General features: G+C 42.7%; 1 protein-coding gene across 1 annotated transcript in view; it reads right to left on the bottom strand.

Annotated features, from left to right (window-relative positions):
• Window positions 1-7,943: 7,943 nt before the first annotated feature.
• The window catches only part of frmpd1b (FERM and PDZ domain containing 1b), a 41,951-nt gene continuing 30,115 nt past the window's right edge, over window positions 7,944-19,779 (bottom strand). Inside the window, exons 14-16 of the mRNA XM_082176850.1 lie at window positions 19,138-19,282; window positions 15,417-16,406; window positions 7,944-14,694 (exon numbers count right to left, since the gene is read on the bottom strand). Of these exons, the coding sequence (XP_082032976.1) occupies window positions 12,248-14,694; window positions 15,417-16,406; window positions 19,138-19,282 (3,582 nt within the window). The 3' untranslated portion in view covers window positions 7,944-12,247. The remainder of the gene's footprint in view (window positions 14,695-15,416; window positions 16,407-19,137; window positions 19,283-19,779) is intronic.

Raw genomic sequence — 19,779 nt, 5'->3', positions numbered from 1 at the left:
AAACGGCCCTGGCATTCTGAGTGGTGGCGATTACACGCGGCGGGAGCCCCAGTGCATTTAGGTTCGTCCTCTCACAGGCCAGGCCCAGAGAGTCACCCTGTCCGGGTGGGGGTGGTAAATCTCCCCGTTGGCTTGGGACAGTATGTCCGTGCGAGGGGGGAGGCGCCATGGCTCGGCGTACAACAGAGGGATTATCTCTGCCAGCCACGGGGCTTTGAGCCACCTGGGTGCTATCAGAATGAGAGACAGGCCGTGCCCTCTCACCCTGGCCAGTGTGAAAATATCAGGCACAGGGGAGGAAAACCATACAGCAGCACTTTGGGCCATGGGTGGGCCAGTGCGTCTGCCCTGAGGGGCGCGTCCACGTCCTTTAGTCGAGAAGAACATAGGACAATGGTGGTTTTCGTGCGAGGCGAAAAGATCTACGGCTGCCTGTCTAAATCTCATCCATAACATCTCCACTATCTGCGGGTGAAGACGCCAATCCCCTTAGATTGGGTTTCCCCTCGATAGCAGATCCGCGCCTCTGTTCAGAATGCTCGAACATGAGTCACGCGTAATGACAGAAAAACCCGTCTGCTCCACACCAACAGCCTGTAAGCTAGAGCGTGGAGTTTCGACGAGCGCATGCCGCCCTGACGGTTGATATAAGCCACTGCCGTGGTATTATCGCACCGTACTAGAACGGGATGTCCCTGCAGGCGAGGCAGAAAATGATTCGGAGCTTTCCAAATGGTAAAAGCTCTAAATAGTTAATGTGCGCTGAACGTAGTCTGCTCAGCCACAGACCGTTCACCATTCTGCCTTCCTGGGTGGTTCCCCAGCCTGTTAAGGACAGCATCTGTCGTCACAACTTTCCGCATCGTAACCGTCCCAAGGGGGTTCCCCGAGCGTAAAGTTCTCGCTCTCCCAATGGCGCAGGGCCGCCGAGCAGGCGCGCGTCACTGTTACCGAGCGGCAGAGATCGCGAATCGGGCTGAAATGTAGTGACAAAACCCATTTCGTGAACGCTCTCATTCTCAGGAGACCCAACGGCACAACTTGGATAGATGAAGCCATGAGACCCTGCAGCCTGAGGCATGTGCGATATTGTACTCTCGCCCCTTCTCTGAACTGAGACAGACAGTTCATCAGAGAGCGAACACGCTCTTGAGAGAGACGCGCTCGCAAGGAGACTGAGTTCAATTCCAAGCCCAGGAAAAAGACATTCTGACTGGGAGTCAGATTGTTTTTGCTCGCATTCACCTTGAACACGAGGGATGTGATGTGCGCGAGCACCCGGCCGGTGTCCAGCGACACCTTCTCCTTCGATTTGGCTATGATGAACCAATCGTATATGTAATTCAGAATTCTCAGCCCTGATAGTCTCAGAGGCGCCACGCCCGCCTCCGCACACAGACAGAAAGTTCGGGGACTCAAATTTTGCCCGAACGGAAGAACTGTGAATTCGTAACAAATGCCTTGGTAGGCGAGACGAAGATATTTCCTGTGTGGAGGGTAGATACTTATGTGAAAGAAAGCATCTTTCAGATCGACTGATGTGAACCAGTCGTTCTGCTTTATGGCACAGGCGAGAGAGCCTTGTGTCACATTCGGAAATTGTATTTCCTCAAATGTTTGTTCAACATTCGAAGGTCCATATAGGGCGGGGGGCACCACGCCTTTTGGAAACATAAAAATACCAGGAATAAAAACCATAGTTTATAAGATTGGGTGGCACCATCTGAATCGCTCCCTTGTTTAAGAGGGAGGAAATTTCCTCTTTCAGAATGTGTGAGGCATTTTCTTCTGTGTGAGAAGAGAGAACGCCGTTGAAAAGTGGAGGTTTTATTGCAAACTGCAGCCTGTAACCCTAGGTTACGGTACGCAAAACCCACTCGGGCGCTGAAATGGCTTGCCAAGCCACTTCGTGACTCGAGAGCGCCCCCGCTCGGGCCGGAGCGGGGGTGTATGGGCCCAGCTGGTTCATTCGTGATGCAAAGTCGCCATCTAGTGGGCACACTAGAGGCGACATGCAGGGGTTCGGAGGGATTTCCTCCCTCTGCAGTGAGAAGTTTTCTCTGCGGAGAGAGGTCTTCTCTCCAAAACGAATTCATTTGATTCGTAACTTTGTGTGTTTTGTGTTGGGCAAACACTGGGGCCGGAGCCTTTATTGACAGAGTGAGGGGAACATAGTGTGGTGTCCACTGTGCTAAACTTTCCCTCACAAGGCCTGAAAGTGGGCGGAAAACACACATATCTCCTGAACACATGAACTGGGCAGTCTTAAGTGCAGGCAGAAAAATAATATCCGCGGAGTGAGATATTCTCTCTGTAACGGATTTATTTAATTTGTATGTTTTAAAGTGTTATTTAGTTATGTGTGTGTTTTGTGTTGGGGAACACAGGGGCCGAAGCCTTCCACACACAACGTCCACTAAAAACACATGGCTGGGCAGCCGCAACTGAGCTGTGTGAGCCCAGCTAGTTGATTTGTGAGGCAATGGAGCCCTCTTGTGGACGGACTCAGGGCGACATGCATGGGATCAGAGAGATTTGCTCTCTATGTTGGCAGATATATAAATCTGCACGAATTCATTTGATTCGTTCGTTAAATGTGTTGTTTAGTAATGTGTGTGTTTTGTGTTGGGAAACACTGGGGCCGAAGCCTTTAATAACTGGGTGAGGGGAACCAAGTGCGTGCAGTGTGGTAACACTGCTACGTACTTTTCCTCACGACAGCCCCGCTTGGGGGGGTACACACACACAACGTCCACTAAACGTCCTCGTGGCCCGTGAACGCGGGCTCGATACTCCCAACGGTCGAACAACAGGCAGGCCGCTTGCGTTCGGGGCCGCCTTCCTAGGAAGGCATAAATTGAAAGCCTCAACACGTAATCGTAACACATCAAGGCCCGTGAGACCGTGTTAACAGTCTAGCGGGACGCTCCAGTTTTAAGAGTTGTTTCCTCAGACTGGGCGGTGGTCTCAGCGCTTACCCGTCGTAAATATTCCTATCCTGGTCGGTGGCGCTCTGTGGAGCTGGCCACACAATATTGAGACGAACGGCCGCTCGCTCACAAACTTCCAGGAGGATGGACTGAGGCAAAGCCGCGTGAGCGCTAGCCTAGGGAACGCTAAAAGGACCGCGTCATCCCCGTCGCCGGAACCGGCCGGTTCGTCAACGAGAGTGAGGTTTTCCCGCGAAGATGTCCTCTTCAGGGAATGCGGATTGGGCTGATGTCAGCTCAAATATTTAGAGAGGTGGCGCTCCGGGAGTCCCCCGGTAGTGCGTCATCATCACCGTGTCTCCCATCCGAGTCAGAAAGGCCGAGCACGGCGCGCTGGGTCGTGCAACTAAAAGCCGGCTTAGTAAAAAGCTACATGTGCAGCAATTACAATGACCGCAATTCTCCGGGTTCTCCAAAGCTTCTTGAGCGTGTTAAGCTCAAGCAAACAGCGCAGAACGAGAGAGGGTCCTTAGCGGCGATTATTAGAGCACCACACGCGGCCGGGCAGGCTCGTCGTGATAGGCTGTTCCCCGGAGAAGCAGCTGTTTAGACGGTCACATAGCCATGGGTGGGCTAGCGGTGAAGAACTCGGAAAAATCCGTGGCGGGCAGCCATGTAAGGAGGAGCAGGTGAAGGACAGCGAGAGCGCGGGCGGCTCCGGATGCAAAAAACACAGCGGATAGGCTGAAGAAACGACTGTCACTCACGTCTGGCGGAGGCTGATCTGGCGATATGTCCTCCTGAAGACTCGAAAGTGAGCAGCGTAACGTTAATCCAACCGAACTGTGTCAGTGCAGAGATCGCGAGAAGCGAATGTCAACTGAGGAATAGCAGCGCGCCTGACAGCTATATGCCTTAGGTAAGGGGGTGTGGCCTTACCTGGCATTGGCTGCGCGCTTCTGTCTGTCTAGCCAGACTTGGTGCAATTGGATGCTTCTGCAGAGGTCAGGTACGGATGCCCTTCCCATAGGTGGATCTCGAAACGAGATGATGAAAGAGAACGTTTCTAAACTAGAATTGTCGCGTGTCGCCGTCGCGGCTGGTTAGGACAAACACTCTGATCAACATGGAGAAGAACCTTTTATCGCGCGTCGCGTGTTTATAGGACACGGTGTTATAGCTTCAACATGCTAGTAGCACCATGCATGTGATTCGAGGTCTATATAGTGCTTTTCACAATATACATTCATTTCAAAGCAGCTTTACAGACTGGATTACTACAGTATGTTGTGCTGGTATATATTACCTATCTTGTACACGATTTCAGTTTGAATCACCCTCCTTTTTGCTGCAAAGTTATTGCATATTTCTTTATTTGTGTGGTTAAGATTTCTCCGCATCAGTCACTTGGAACTTGGGCTGCACGATATTGAAGAAAATTGCGATCTGCGATAATTCATTCAATAATGCTTAAAAAAACGTAAAATAAACTTAAATTATCTTTAAAATATATTTAACATTTTCAGATTATTTTTGTGACAAGAAAACATCCCTACAGCTTCTGAAAGTGAACATCAGTGTTTTACTGTATATAAGAAGTGTTATTTTAACATCAGTGTAAACCACGGGGTTCAGGTTATCCTACATTAGGGTTATTTAACACCTGAAACTGAATAATCAAATGTAAAAATAAAACACTGCTTAGTTTTCACTGTATGAATTAAATATATCCTGATTCTTATAACAAAAGTTATTCAGCCATGAGTAGTGAGTGATTTTCTTTTTGTCTTTTGTTCATGACCCCAGTTATTGCAAGCCGTTGCGATATGCATATATATCGCGATATATACATTTGGGATATTTCTATATTGTGCAGCCCTATAGAACATGGTTCGTTCTGAGTTAGGATGCTGCATTAAAAGGTAGTCGCCTATGTAGTCAGCAAGGGAGGTGAACTTTAGAACAGCTCCTAAACGCTTAGAAGAAAAGGTTCTAAACGGAACCTTAAAGGGTTCCATCTGGCACTTCATATATAGAACCTTTTTGGGCAAAAATTGAGTCAAGAACCCTAGAGTTCTATATTAGAACCCCATTTTTTTCTAAGAGTGTAATTCTATTAGAGCTGGATTCAATTTATCAAGAGGACTTACACCGATAGAATTGTGACCCTGGACCACAAAGCCACAAGGGTAAATTTTTTAAAATTGAGATTTATACTGAGATATATACTGAATAAATAAGCTTTCCATTGATGTATGGTTTATTAGGATATAGGACAATATTTGGCAGAGATACAACTATTGAAAATCTGGAATCTGAGGCAAAAATATCAAAACATTGAGAAAATCTCCTTTAAAGTTGTTCATTTATGTTGGCGATTGTGCTGCATTCACTCACAGAAATACATGTTTTATATATTTACGGTAGGAAGTTTACAAAATATCTTCATGGAACATGATCTTCACTTAATATCCTAATGATTTTTGGCATAAAAGAAAAATCGATAATTTTGAATGCAATTTCTCTTTCTCTTCAAGCCAATAAAAGTGTATTTCTATTAGAGCTGGATTCAATTAATCAAGAGGACTTAAACTGATAGAGTTCAAGTAACTGAACAAGACAGATAACATATTTTGGTAACACTTTACAATGTTCATTAGTTAACATTAGTTAATGTATTAACTAACATGAACTAACCATGAGCAATACATGTGTTACAGTATTTATTAATCTGTGTTAATGTTAGTTAATAAAAATACAGCTGTTCATTGTTTGTTCACGTTAGTTCACAGTGCATTAACTAAATGTAAAAAAATACAACCTTTGATTTGAATAATGTAAATGTTGAAATTAATATTAACGTAGAATAATAAGTATTGTTCGTTCTTAGTTCATGTTAACTAAGGCAGTTAATGTTAACTAATGATATCTGGGTTTGGGAAAGTGTCCTGGAAGATTACAGGTTGCTTGAGGCAGTAAACCGACATTTAATGTGATTTAAAAACATTAATATTGAGGATATACATGACAGAGTAATGGTATGCGGTTGCTATATAGGGTTGAAATATTCAAACGGTTACATTAAAATAAATCTTGGGAGTCTCCCATCTACTGTCACCATGTTGAATGTTATTGAATTTCAAGTTGACTACAGCTGCACGATTTTTTAGTTTGTTTGTTTAAAGGGGTGGTATAATGCCCTTTTCACAAGCTGTAAAATAAGTCTCTGATGTCCCCAGAGTGTGTGTGTGAAGTTTTAGCTCAAAATACCCCACAGATATTTTTATACAGCATGTTAAAATTGTCACTTTTTGAGGGTGAGCAAAAACGCGAGTTTTGTGTGTGTGTCCCTTTAAATGCAAATGAGCTGCTGCTCCCGGCACAGAGGGAATTGTTTTTGAACAAATCTCTTGAGTGAATCTATTGATTACAATTGAATCCGTCTTTATTTGAAGTGTCAAGTTACTTTCAAAAGGGGATTTGCTCTATTTTGATCGCTACTGTAGACATTAGTGTTTATATCTATATAAACTATAAACTTTTATCTCTTTTTATACTTCTGTGATAACCTGAATTACTGTAAGACAGAAATAATGTCACAGTGTGGTTGAAAAAGCTGTTTCATACTTATTATATACATGACAATGGCCTTCTCATGACAATCTGAATTTTCATTGAGAATGACAAAACCGTACATTTAGTTTGTCAAATATTTTTGAGATAAAAACATAATTTAAAATGTTTAAAATGACCTAAAGCACAGTTTCCTATATATGACGCATTTACAATAGAAAAGCTGCAAAAACATTTTTCAGTGTTTCTACATTTAGTGAGTCCCTCTGTTACAGAGCCACAGATTACAGCGAGTGTGTGTGCCAGTAAACAGCTCAATCCCATCATTCCCTCAGTTTGAACTGTGAAAGTCTTCGACTGAGTTTAATCCAAGGCCTAATCTATAATCTCCTCCTGCGAACAAATACAGTCTGACAATTTACTGTTTCAGTAAGTGGTTAAAACTAGACATGAAGTCTTATAAAAGACAAAATATTGTAAAATAACAGATGTGACAGCGTTTGGGAATTAAACCGAATAAAACGGGTCAATAACGGGTAATATTTCACCCCAAAATCAAAAGAAAGATAACTATGGAAGCTTGTTTCCGCCACTGAATAATAAATAAATAATAATAATAATTGCGACTTTTTATCGCACAATTCGGACTTTTTTTCTCACAATTGCGAGATATGAAGTCAGAATTGTGAGAAATAAAGTCGCAATTCTGAGAAATAAAGTTACAATTCTGAGAAATAAAGTTACAATTCTGAGAAATAAAGTCGCAATTGCGAGATATAAAGTCGCAATTCTGAGAAATAAAGTCGTAATTCGGAGAAAAAAAAGTCGCAATTCTGAGAAAAAAAGTCGCAATTCTGAGAAATAAAGTCGCAATTCTGAGAAATAAAGTCGCAATTCTGACAATTAAAGTCGCAATTACGAGATATAAAGTCGCAATTCTGAGAAATAAAGTCGCAATTGTGAGAAATAAAGTCGCAATTCTGACAATTAAAGTCGCAATCACGAGATATAAAGTCAGAATTGCATGATATAAAGTCGCAATTGCGTGTTATAAAGTCAGAATTGGGAGATATAAACTATTCTAAAAAAAAAAAAAAAAAAAATCCGTCTTTTTTCCCCTTAGAATTGGACTTTATATCTCACAATTGTGTGTTTATATCTCACAATTGTGTGTTTATATCTCACAATTCTGAGAAAAGATGTCAGAATTGCGAGATATAAACTCGCAATTATGTGTTATAAAGTCAGAATTTCGAGAAAAAAAAGTCTGAATTGCGAGATGTAAACTCGCAATTGTGAGATAAAAAGTCACAATTATCTTTTAAAATGTTTTATTTTGTGGAGGAAACAAGCTTCCATAGATAACAGAAATAATGTTGCCTAAAGAAAATTAAAAAGCAAAACAAGAAAAAAAATTATAATGCATTAGTTCCATTGCAATTGTCATTCAAAATCAAACCTTTATTATCATGAACACAGTAGAGGGAATGCAAAACATCTTCTCGATTGTCCCTTCTCATTTCATCCAGATGTTTGCTTTCATAATCACATATAGCCACATTTCAGATTTTAGTTTTGTGCACTTTTGAAAGGCAATCGTCTGCATACAACATGTCTCAATACATACGGTCCTTACAAGCAGTTTTTTTTATATATATTTTTTTATATTTTGCTACAAATACAATGGCAGTTCACAGGACCTTCATATTACAGGAAGATTTTATACGGAAACATCTTTGCTCTCTGATGTTTCGATATGAAAGTAATTTCTGTGAAAAGAATGAATAATAACAGATTACATATTTGTCTCTTTCCTTCTGGTGACTTTTCTCTCGATGCAAACTAGCTTTTTGCGTCATCTGACTTTTGATAACCACAATCTGGCAGTGTGTGTGTGTGTGTGTGTGTGTGTGTGTGTTTGCTTAATGGGGGTGGAGTGTCTAATATGGGTGATATTCTTGACATTAGAGAATTTCCTCCAGATGGCAAGTAACTTAGTTATAACTAAACAAGGATGACGTTATAATTCATCCATTGACCTCAAGTTGGTCATGTGATCTGGGTGATTTTAATTATGTATTCTGGACGGAAGTTGCATCTGGAAACATACAGAATTTTAACCCTTGACAGTTATACCACATAATACTGGTCTGAGATCAGATCAGGGCAACTGAATACGCTCAAGTACTCAAGTACTTTGATGAATCATATTTTTGTGATTTATTACAGCCAAATCCAAAATAAGCATTCTTAGACCTGAAACATACTCTATGCAATTACAGAAATGCACACGTGAATGATGGAGCAATGCACTGCAAGTATGCGCTTCCAACTAACATGCTTAACGTGTTCTGTTGCATAAACTAACCCAGGGGGTGATAGAGTTTCCTTCAGATGTCAAATTTGTTGTTATTCTGGTTGCTGGCTGTAATAACTTGCTCAGCAAGATTCTCTTCAAACGGTTGCTCAACCATGATAGTAGGCCGTTTACGCTAATGTTCGCTAGGGCACCTCCTGCAATGATGCTAAAAAGGCAAAGCAACTTGCACCGTGTTATGCATTACGCTGTGAAATTGAGCTGGTGTCATTAGAAGCACTTGCTTTCACATATTTGTATGGAGTATGTTGTTTCTGGCCTTCTTCAAAGATGATTTACACTGATGAGAAAAAATATTTAATGTATACTAAATATGGTGCCGTTCACCACTTGCTAAAGTGTAAGGAAAAATATTTCCTAAACCTTTTTGTTTAAATTAAATTGGCAAAATAAATATATAAAACTTTCACAACGATCCTGCAAGATTAAATATAAGGCCTAGGTTTGCCAGGGAAGTCCTCTAAAGTGAAAACGTTAGTGATTTACAACAAATTGAAAATTATTCTGATATGTATAAAATGTAAGAAAGTATAATATGTGGAAAATTTCGGATACAAATCGTGAAGCTTGCATAGTCAAAAATGGGGGAAGAGTGAGAAATTGTGTGGTTTGGCTATCGGTGGGATTGCTTACGGGTGCTACGGTAACATGGTGACAACGTTGTTGTGTAAACACGCCCCAATTGTGCTATTACGTCTTTGGACCACTCCGATCTCTGTGGTTAACAGTCACCTGGATAAGCCAATATAAAAACGAACATCAAAAGCCAAACCTGACACGCCGACATTGTTACAAAAATTCCAAACGGCCACACTTCTATTGCCATCAACTCTCATTCTACAGTCAGAAAAACCTATTGTAGACAGAATGAAATGAAAGTCCTTTGGATAGTCTGGTGAGACGCTACTGCATAAGTATTTGGGGGTTTTAGTGTTTTGTCCCAGCTTCTACTGTTAGGGATTAGTGGAGTCCCAGACAGAGTGTCGGTCCAGATCCGGCCCACATCTAGTACACATAAATTCCACACAGCCCAGATCCGGCTCACATCTGGTACACATGAGCTGCGTTTCCACTGTCGGGCCAGGGCCGGGCCGTGCTAGTGCGTGCCAGGGCCAGTCGCATTTCCACTGTCACTTCCGGGGCTTACTCGGGGCCAACGGCCAGGATTTCTGGCCCGTCGAATACCTTGTGCCAGAGCGGGCCAGCTCGGGCTAGAGAAGTGGTTACGAACAGAGGCGGAGTTTACCTGAGTCTGGAGACGGCAGCGCCGGATGATTCTGTGAGCATTAAAGACTTTTAAAATAATTTAACTCATAATAATTTAACTCAATAATTTACCAGAGCTTCCTCTGTTTCTCTGACTGAAAATATCTGTATGGGAGTCGAGAGAGTGCTGCTAAAGCTCCTCAGGTCGTATTTTTGGTGGCATATATTTGTAGAAATTATCATTCTTTCTAAATGTGATGTAAATATGTCCTGTAACTACCAGATAAACAGTAACAGACGCGACTGAAGTAGTAAGTGTGTCCTCTTTCTTTTGTGAAATAGACCTAACGGTAATTTATTTCTGAGTGACTAATGTGCAATTTTGACATAAATTAATTCATTATGATCAATGTATCACTTTTTATTGTAAACCTGTGGTAAAACATCGATGCTTGGGTTTTAAATATTCAAGTAAACAACAAAAATGCCAGTTTCCAGTGATTTCTGATTAAACTTCCATTTGTTGGTGAATGGGTTAGTGTGACGTTGTTCCAGAGAGGCGTGTTACGGGCGTGTTTTAGTGAAGCGCTGTGGAGCTTCTGGCCCGACAGTGGAAACGCAGGCCCGGTGCTATTAGCCCGAGGCTATCAGCCCGGCACGGCCCGTTTAAAGCCCTGGCCCGACAGTGGAAACGCGGCTATGGATACTACACGGCCCAGATCCGGCCAACATCTGGTACACATGTGGCGCTTTTCCACTGCATGGTACGGTGCGATACGGCTCGCTTCGGCTCGCTTTAAATGGTACCACCTCTGTTGAGGTTCCAAGCGTACCGTACCGATACTAAAATGTGACGTGAAAACACTGTCGTCTAACCGAGTGATGTCGTCATCTGCGCTTCGTTGTAAGAGTTCCCAGACTCTTTTGTTTTTTTAGCAGTATTTTGTTTTGCTGCCATCAGCCTTATTTTAAACACATTTCTCCGTCTTGCAGTTAAAAACATCCACATGCCGAGAATCAAGAACACCATCCCCTCGATAGGCTCCATTGTTCCTGTGTTGTGCGTTTGAAATGTGGCTCGTTTACGATGATGTCATGGCAGTAGAGACGGCAACTATAACGATCAGTCCCACCCACTTTGAAGCGGTACTAACTGCAGTGGAAAAGCAACCGAGCTAAAAAGCGAACCGAACCGTGCCGTACCGAGTCGAGTCGTACCACGCAGTGGAAAAGCGAAGGGAGCCGAACCGTTCCGTGCCGAGTCGAACCGTACCGAGCCGTACCATGCAGTGGAAAAGCGCCAATGGATTCCACACTGTCCAGATCCGGCCCACATCTGGTACACATGAATTCCACACGGCCCAGATCCGGCCCACATCTGGTATACATGGATTCCACAAGGCCCGGATCCGGCCCACATCTGGTACACATGGATTCCACACAGCCCGGATGTAGGCCGGATCTAGTACACATGGATTCCACACGGCCCAGATGTAGGCCGGATCTAGAACATGGATTCCCCACAGCCCAGATCCGGCCCACATCCGGTACACATGGATTCCACACGGCCCAGATCCGGCCCACATCTGGTACACATGGATTCCACACAGCCCAGATCCGGCTCACATCTGATACACATGGATTCCACACACTATGTTGCTGTCTGGGGTGTCTGTTCACTTTGTTCCTTCAATCTGTAAAGAGCAGCACAACTAAACTAAACTAAACGTGAAAACGAGTGAAGCTTCATAACACTGTTTATCTCAGTTAGAGCAAGAGGTAGGGATTCACATACACCCAAAACAAACAAAATGCAGGTATGGCAAGTTAGAAACCACGGTGCACATATACTGTATGTAAAAAATAAATACATACTACAGACTGTACATACATCAGGAATTAAAGAACTGTTAGAAAATAGCTATGTCCGAATGCATAATTCCAGTACGTTTATAGGGAGACTTGGCAAGACAAACAGGTTAACATGTAACAGTTCTCACTTGTTAGTTCGCTAACTGTGTGTGTGTGTTCACGGCACTTACTATTATTCTTGTGTGCCAGCACACAATCAGTTTTTAGATGCCAGAAAGGCATCGCTACTTTAAGTACAATTCTATGCTCGCACTCTACGATCCCTTAAGAGGGTCCTGGAAGGTACAGTTTAAAAGTTCAGAGGTACATTTCCATTGTCTATGTCGGGTGTCCGTGTCCGAAACAGTTGTGTGAGCGAGAAGACTGTTGAGATGAGAACCGTACACTGCTTAGCCAAGAGTCTGACACCCTCGCCCTCTCTTGCTGTTTCTACAGCACCTACAAACTCCTTATACAGGTCCACGATCTCCTCAAGCTTCCCAAGTGCCTCGTCTGCATCAATATCCCCATGACATCCTCCGCAGTCCGAACAGGGAACTCGCATGCAGGTTGAGGCAAGTTGCACTAGAGCTCCAAAGCTGTTTCCAAGTGACAGAAGAGCATCGTCAGGTGCCCATCCTACCCGTGTGGCTCTCTGGCATCCCGATGCCAACCTTCGTGCCTCCGTCTGGACCAGGCATCTCTCGGTCTCTGAAAGCGAATGCCTATTCACGTTGTCGTTTTTGCATTCCCCCTTGTGGGTTGGAGGGTGTACAGCAGAAGGTCCTTTCTTCAACACTAAAATAAGTTCATTAATGTCTCGCTGCAAACAAGCATAGCCGTCTTTAAGCCCCGCACCTTTCTGACCGGTAACATAATGGCGGCCTTGCAGAAAGCTGAGGGGATTATCTATTGGTCCGTAGTGGTCTAGAGTCAGAGATTCCCGAGGTCTGGGCGGGATCAGGAGTGGACTGAGTTCTGAGGATGTGGATAAGGGACGAGGGGAATCTCTGAGTAGGGATAGGACATTTGGAGAGGGACCAGAGAGGGTTGCAGGGGAGGCACCTGGGGTGGGTTGAGGCGGTTTACTGATCTGGTTTCGACGGGAGAATTCGTAGACGGTCAGATCATCGTCAAAGCCGCAGTTGTCCTCTGTATCTCCACTGAAACAGTTGGCGTAGACTGTATGGCAGCCACATGCGTCACGGCTTGTGGAGGACAGAGGGGAAGCATTGTCAAGTCGAATCTCTGAAGGGTTGCCTTTGTGTGACTGAGGTTGTTCGGACTTGCAGGTCCCAAAATGCCGGTGCAACTCTGGGGCTTCAGTGGACAATTTCTGCCTCAGGTCAGGATGGCTTGACGACATCGGAGGTTTCCCATTGGTGTCCTTCACGGGAGTTGTGGACACTTCCTCTGGTCCGTCTTTGAGCTTCACAATGACTACTTCAGCATCTTTCTCCTTCCAGTCAATCAAAGATGGCACTGAAGTGGCCTTGGGGGACACCTTTAATTCGTGATTCACACCTGTACCATTGGTTGCTGTATTACCTGTTGATGAAATAGTGTTGCTGAGTGCTACTGTCCCCAAGATCTCTTGGGAACGGGTGAGGTACCAGGGCATATCTTGAATTTTTCCACGCAAGGCTGTGGCAGACAGACGTCCGGACGAGCCTGTTCTGCTGGGGAAACTAGTCCCGGTTCGAGGTGGATCTTCAGGAACAATATTTACAGACTGAACTGAGGGAGAAGGTAAGGGAGATGGAGATGGGGTAGGAGTGGTTGAAGCACTTGTCGGTTTGACAGTAGAGCTTTTAGCCTTTAGTTCAGTTCTTAGGTTCTCATGACTAAGAGAAACACCCTTACTCAGTGTAGAGGGTGGGGAGGCACTGGTACCATTTCTCTGAGACCAGGGGTGTAGAGAGAGACCATTGGGGGGAACTTTTGCCTTTTCCTCAGGTTTCTGTAACTGGGCATCAACTGCCTTTGAGGGTGGCTGTAAAACAATGAATGACGGCTTGGGAGGAATTGGGGGCTTTGTGTTCATCTGGGGGACTTTATTTTCCGTTTTTATAGTTTCAAGGGAGTCTGATGATCGTTGTTGTAGAGGACCCTTTTTGTCTGCTGTTATTTTCCCAAGTTCAATTGTTCCTTCGGCATTTGTTGGCTCTTTCTGACTTGGCTTAATGTCTTGACTATCAAGTCCTTCAAGATCCACAAGATTTGGAGTAGTCTTCTTTTCTAGACTGGCCGGGATATGGTCAGATATTCCATTTTGAGGTCTGGGTCCATTTTGAAGAGTCTCCAGGTCTACCATGTTCTGCTGGGGAAAGGTAGATTGGCGTACAGCAGTAATTAGTGAGGAAGACATTGGTGGTCCAGGCCCTGTGACTGGTTTAAACTCCATGGTTTCTGGCTCCATCTCCAGAAGGTGAGCATTTCGGCCAGGGATGTCCCCATTGCAGTGCTGGGCTTTCTGACCCGTGGAGTGGTTAGCAGAGAAAGGTTTAGGCTCCACAGGTGTAGGTTCAGGGGGCAAAATCATTGAGGGCTGATGGACCTCCAATTCAGGGTTTTTAGACTCAGGGATCAGAGGGATGAAATGGTTGGCAAGCGAAGGTTTTTCTTTGAGGTCCTCTTCTGCGGCACTGTCCTCCTCCTTGCTATCTCTGGATTCAGGAGCTTTTGTCTTGTCCACAATAACCTTGATGTCATAAATGCTAAGAGAAGGATGCATGTTCTCTGAATCTGAGCTTTTCTCTGCAAAAGAATAAGAGGTATGAGAGACTTGTACGTTTGATGAAAAAAAACATAAATAAAAGCCTAGATAATTTTACATTTTAAAGTAATATTCCAGGTTCAATACATGTTAAGTATTTGTGACAATATTGATTACCTTCAAAAACCTATTTTGACTCATTACTCAGCAAAAATTGAAGTAAGGCACTTACAACATGAACATAATGTTCTAAAAGTATAGCCAACAAGATTGAAACATTATACATGTTCGGAATAATGTCTTACTAACCCTCGTCTGTGTTAATTTATATCCAATATTTACTATGGACAAACTATTTAAAGGCAGTAACCCCTGATACTGAGATGCAATATACAAGTTGTATACAAGAACTTATATGTGAATATGACTTACAGTATATGTCTAAAATAAATGCAAAAATTATTTAGACAAATTTACAGATGAAACAATAGATATTTTAAATGAGAAGTGCCTTTGCAATTATACTTAGCTTTACATTTCTGCTTTTAAACCCTCCAGGTGTATAGCCACGTTTGCTTTCATTTCAAGTGCTTTGCCATGACAGTAATTTAAGCTTGTTAAGCTTGTCGAAACTACTTTCTCTGGTAACCGGCTTTATGCAATAAATGTTGTTGAAGGAACTTAACTTGTATTGAACCTGGAACATTCCTCTACAGAATGCACATGTTTTCTGGTAAAAAAAAAAAAAAGATGGTTCACTGACCTGTGAGGCCTTGCTCTGTGATGGGAGGGGTAAATCGATCTTGGGCATCATAAAATTCATCCTCAGATGAATAACTGTCTCTCGAGTCCTTTGATTTTTCAGAGACATCTGAGGGCACAGTTCTCCTCAGCACAGATTGTGTTATTATTTTTGAAGATGCTCCCTGTGGTTTAGCGTCATTTGCCTGGTTCTTTGGGAAGCTGTTTCCCTCTTGTCTACTTGCTGGATTGTTGTGAATCCTAGTGAAGAGAGCCTGAAAGTTTACTCCTGCTAACTTAGCATTTATGCTGTTAGCGGTACAGGAGGCTAACACTGCCTCAAATTCTGCTGACATGGTGGAAATGTGACCGTCATCGTCCTCCTCGCTCAATGCATCGTCGCTGGCCGCAGGCGGACTTGGCAAGCTGTCTGACATTTGGGAGAGTTCAGAGAAGCACAGACCTGAGTGATTATCGTAGGTCAGGTCACAAGGCCGTCCGGGTTTGTTTGAACTGCCCCTTTCCTGCAAACGTTCTGACACCTCTAAGAGGTAAGGGTGATGGACATCCAGACTCGAGGCCCCAGAACCAAGACCGGAACTGGGCTTTTCTTCCAGAGAGGCATCCATATGGCCAAGCCCACCAATGGCTGCCTTGATACTCTCCTCTAGTGCATTCAGCGAGTTACTGGACAAACTGGAAAAGCTGCTGTTGACCCGAGGGTCCGAGTACCATCCAGTCTCCAAAAGGGTGTCAATTCTCTCGGCGTAATCCTCATCTCCAACAGACTCTCTCTTGCTCGCCTCGTCTCCTTCATCCTCTAAAAAGGGATGTGTTACAATCACTCTGACTCTTTCTGCTTCCGCTTCGCTTTTCCCCTCGGCTTCCTCTCCTTCCTCCGTTCCATCATTTGTATTCGTGGATATAGTGTCTTCAGTGTCCAGCAGTCCCTCCATGAGATAGTCATCCTCTGAACTGTCTTCTGAATCGCTCCCACATCGAGAAACATACCCTAAACCAACACATTAAACAATTTATATAGTATTTAGTATGATATAATGTTCAAGTGAATCTGTTTTATAACCAATTTAATGCATATAAAAAAATACAACTTATTGGAAGATTCTTGCAAAAAGACATTTCGTAAAATTTGTGAATCTTGACATTGTAACACACTGTAGCTTATTGGCTACACTGTGTTAGATTCATGGTAGTACTTACATATAACCATGGTAGTACTATGGTATACATAGTAGCTAGGGACGCACGATATATCGGCCACCATATCGGTATCGGACGATACTTTTTTAATGTTATGGTTATCGGCCAGAGTAGAAAATTTGGACAATATATTAAAGCCGATAAATAATGGATTATTTCCTTCAGCTGAGACACTTCAGATGCACACTGTTCGCCATGATGTTTTTGAATTGCTTGAAATATGATTGGAATCACTTTGAAAAGGAAAATACGGTTAAGTGCAACGTGTGCAAGTCTGTCATATTGGCCAAAAAAAATTATAATGAGAACATTATAATTGTGTGCTTGGGACATGGTGAGACTTTTGTTTTCGTAATCAGGCTCTCAAAAATTCTATAAAAAATTGGATTTAGATTTATCGGCCAATATATCGGTTATTAGCGTTCAAATATAAATAATTATCGGTTATTATCGGTATCGGTCAAAATTTTCATATCGGCGCATCCCTAATAGAAGCACTTTGGAATACCATGTAAACATCAAGGTACATGAATTTCAGTAACATGGTATATTTCAAAGTAACACAATCTGTACTATAGGACTTTTTTGAGTAAATCTGAGTAAATATTTTGTTCTAAGAAGGTGCAAGCAAACATTTTGTCTATTGCTTGGTTTGTATTTTTACACTGTTGTGCTGGGTAGCAAATTGTGGACAACCAAGCCATCCCGTTCAGTGTTGTTTTAGTATTGTTTATATTAGGGATGAATCAATACCACTTTTTTATGTTCGATATGGATATCGCAATCTTGGGTATCTGCCAATATCGATGCCAATCCGATACCAATACTGTTTTTTTATCTTGATCAATTTAGAATTTCTATAGAATAACTATAAATATCTATATCTGTCAAAATCACCAATAAACCCCAGCAAAATACAGTTGTTTTAAACAAAAACCCAGGTTAGGATAATGCATTTCAAAGGATTTAAAGCAATTTAAAGTCTCCCAGTGGTGAAAATCCAGCTTTTAATGTAGTTTATTTGTCTATGTGGTGTTTTTAATACGCTTTAAGACAAACCATGTGTAAATTCATAAGTCGACAGCATTGCTGAGTATTTTCTCCTTAAAACTGGAGTGAACCAAAGACAGTCTCAAAAACACGCTTTGAAATCGCTGGTGTTTCTGACATCACAAACTACCTTGTAACCAATCAGATCAACGTGTGATCGTCAACCAGTGGATCTCTGAGCTGAGTGAGTGAGTGGAGGCGGGGCTCATTTTCATATTCATAGAACCACGCATACTAAATGAGGCAAGGGTGTCGGGTTACATTCAAGATATTTTAAAGCTTTTAAAGGTAGGGTAGGTAATCATTTTTCTAAAAAAAAAACATTCCAAATTTGTTTAAACTGTCTTTATATACCAATACATAATTAAAATGTAAGTACTCTGAAAAAGAAAATTTAAAAATCGAGTGACTGTAGACCTTTTAATCTGCAATAAACACAGCTCATTATTTCCATTCACTCCACCCCCTCCCTTCTGAGCTCCTTCCAAAGCCACGCCCCCAAAACACATGAACGCGCGACGCCAAACGCTCAGGCTGGAACAAGACGCATTTATTACCTGAGACGAGTGGAGAGGAAGGAGCGCAGTACATACAGTGACATCATGTCAGAATCACATGTAATAAAATACCTAACTTTATCACTATGAATATAAACAAATAAGATTTCTTTTAGTACTCACTATCAAGCTAGCATATCGATAATGGTAAAGTTTCATTCGGTAACGAGCTATATTTATAAGGCAAAACTAAAAACAGGTTGCATTGATACACGTTTTTCCATTACCATCAGTTACACTGTGATGAAGATGAATTTCGTGTAAGATTCATAACATATACGGTGTTTTGCATGTAAGAGTTTCCATGATGAAAACATTGTTGACTCTAATGAAGACTAACGTACACTCCGAGTCCGGAGAAAAGTACCGCATCGTCGGCTCGAGGACAGGTCCGGGGTTGAGGGCGAAGCAGAGGAGGTCGTTCAAGAGTGCGGGCAGGGTCCGAGGAAGTAGTTTTTGCCTTGTTTGCCTTCGCTGACTGCATATGCAGGTGCTTTGAGCTGAATATTTCCGGGAACGGTGACATGTGATGAGTGCACGCAGGGCAGCGCGCGCAGTGGGGCTCGGGGCGGGCACGAGACATGAAGGCATCTGATTGGTTCTTTACATTCGCACCGAATGGCAGTGATTGGTCAGAGTTTTTACTGTCCTGCAGCTGCTACAGAGGTCTGATTTTTTTCATTCCTTTTTCTAAACACATAATGTATTGACTACTATCAGGATGGAAGGACCATTTCACCCAGTATAAAAAAAAGTGTTTCTGAACAGGATTACCTACCCTACCTTTAAATATGCCATTTTGATGATCAAATATGAGTTTTAAGGGATGAAATTAGTGACTACAGTGCGGTGCAAGAGAGAAAAAAAGAGGTAATGTCATATAATTTAATGACACATCCTTCCCAAATCTCCTACCTTCTTCCGCCGGAATGCGTCGCATTTTAGGTCTGGGTCCCCAGCGAAAAACATTGATGTTTGGGTCCACCAGCAGTTTGCAGTATCCAGCCAGGAGACAGGACAGGTCTTTCGCTGCTACGGACTCCATTAGCAGGGCTATAGGCTGGAAGTTGCAGGAGAAAGAGATGGTCTGATAGTTTATATATAAAAAGGGAGACATAAAAACATATTTCTGTCCCTGGGTTTTTATCCACACCTGTATGTTCTGAAGGCCCAGTTTCAGCATTTTAAAGGGATAGTTCACTCAAAAATGAAAATTAGCCCATGATTTACTCACCCTCAACTCATCCTAGGTGTATATGACATTATTCTTTCAGACGAATACAATCAGAGTTATAATAAAAAATGTCCTGTTTCTTCCAAGCTTTATAATCGCAGTGAATTGCTGTTTCTGTTTTAAGTCCATAAAAGTGCATCTATCCGTGATAAAAGTGCATCTATCCGTGATAAAAGTGCATCTGTCCATCATAAAAGTGCATTTGTCATAAAAGTGCATCTATCAATCATAAAAGTACATCCATCCATGATAAAAGTGCATCTATCCATCATAAAAGTGCATCTATCCGTCATAAAGTGCATCTGTCCATCATAAAAGTGCAT

This window comes from Leuciscus leuciscus (assembly GCF_965113295.1).
Source record: "Leuciscus leuciscus genome assembly, chromosome: 8".
Classification (NCBI taxonomy): Eukaryota; Metazoa; Chordata; class Actinopteri; order Cypriniformes; family Leuciscidae; genus Leuciscus; species Leuciscus leuciscus.
Note: the sequence above shows the minus strand (reverse complement) of the source record. Positions and strands in the feature narration are given on the sequence as shown.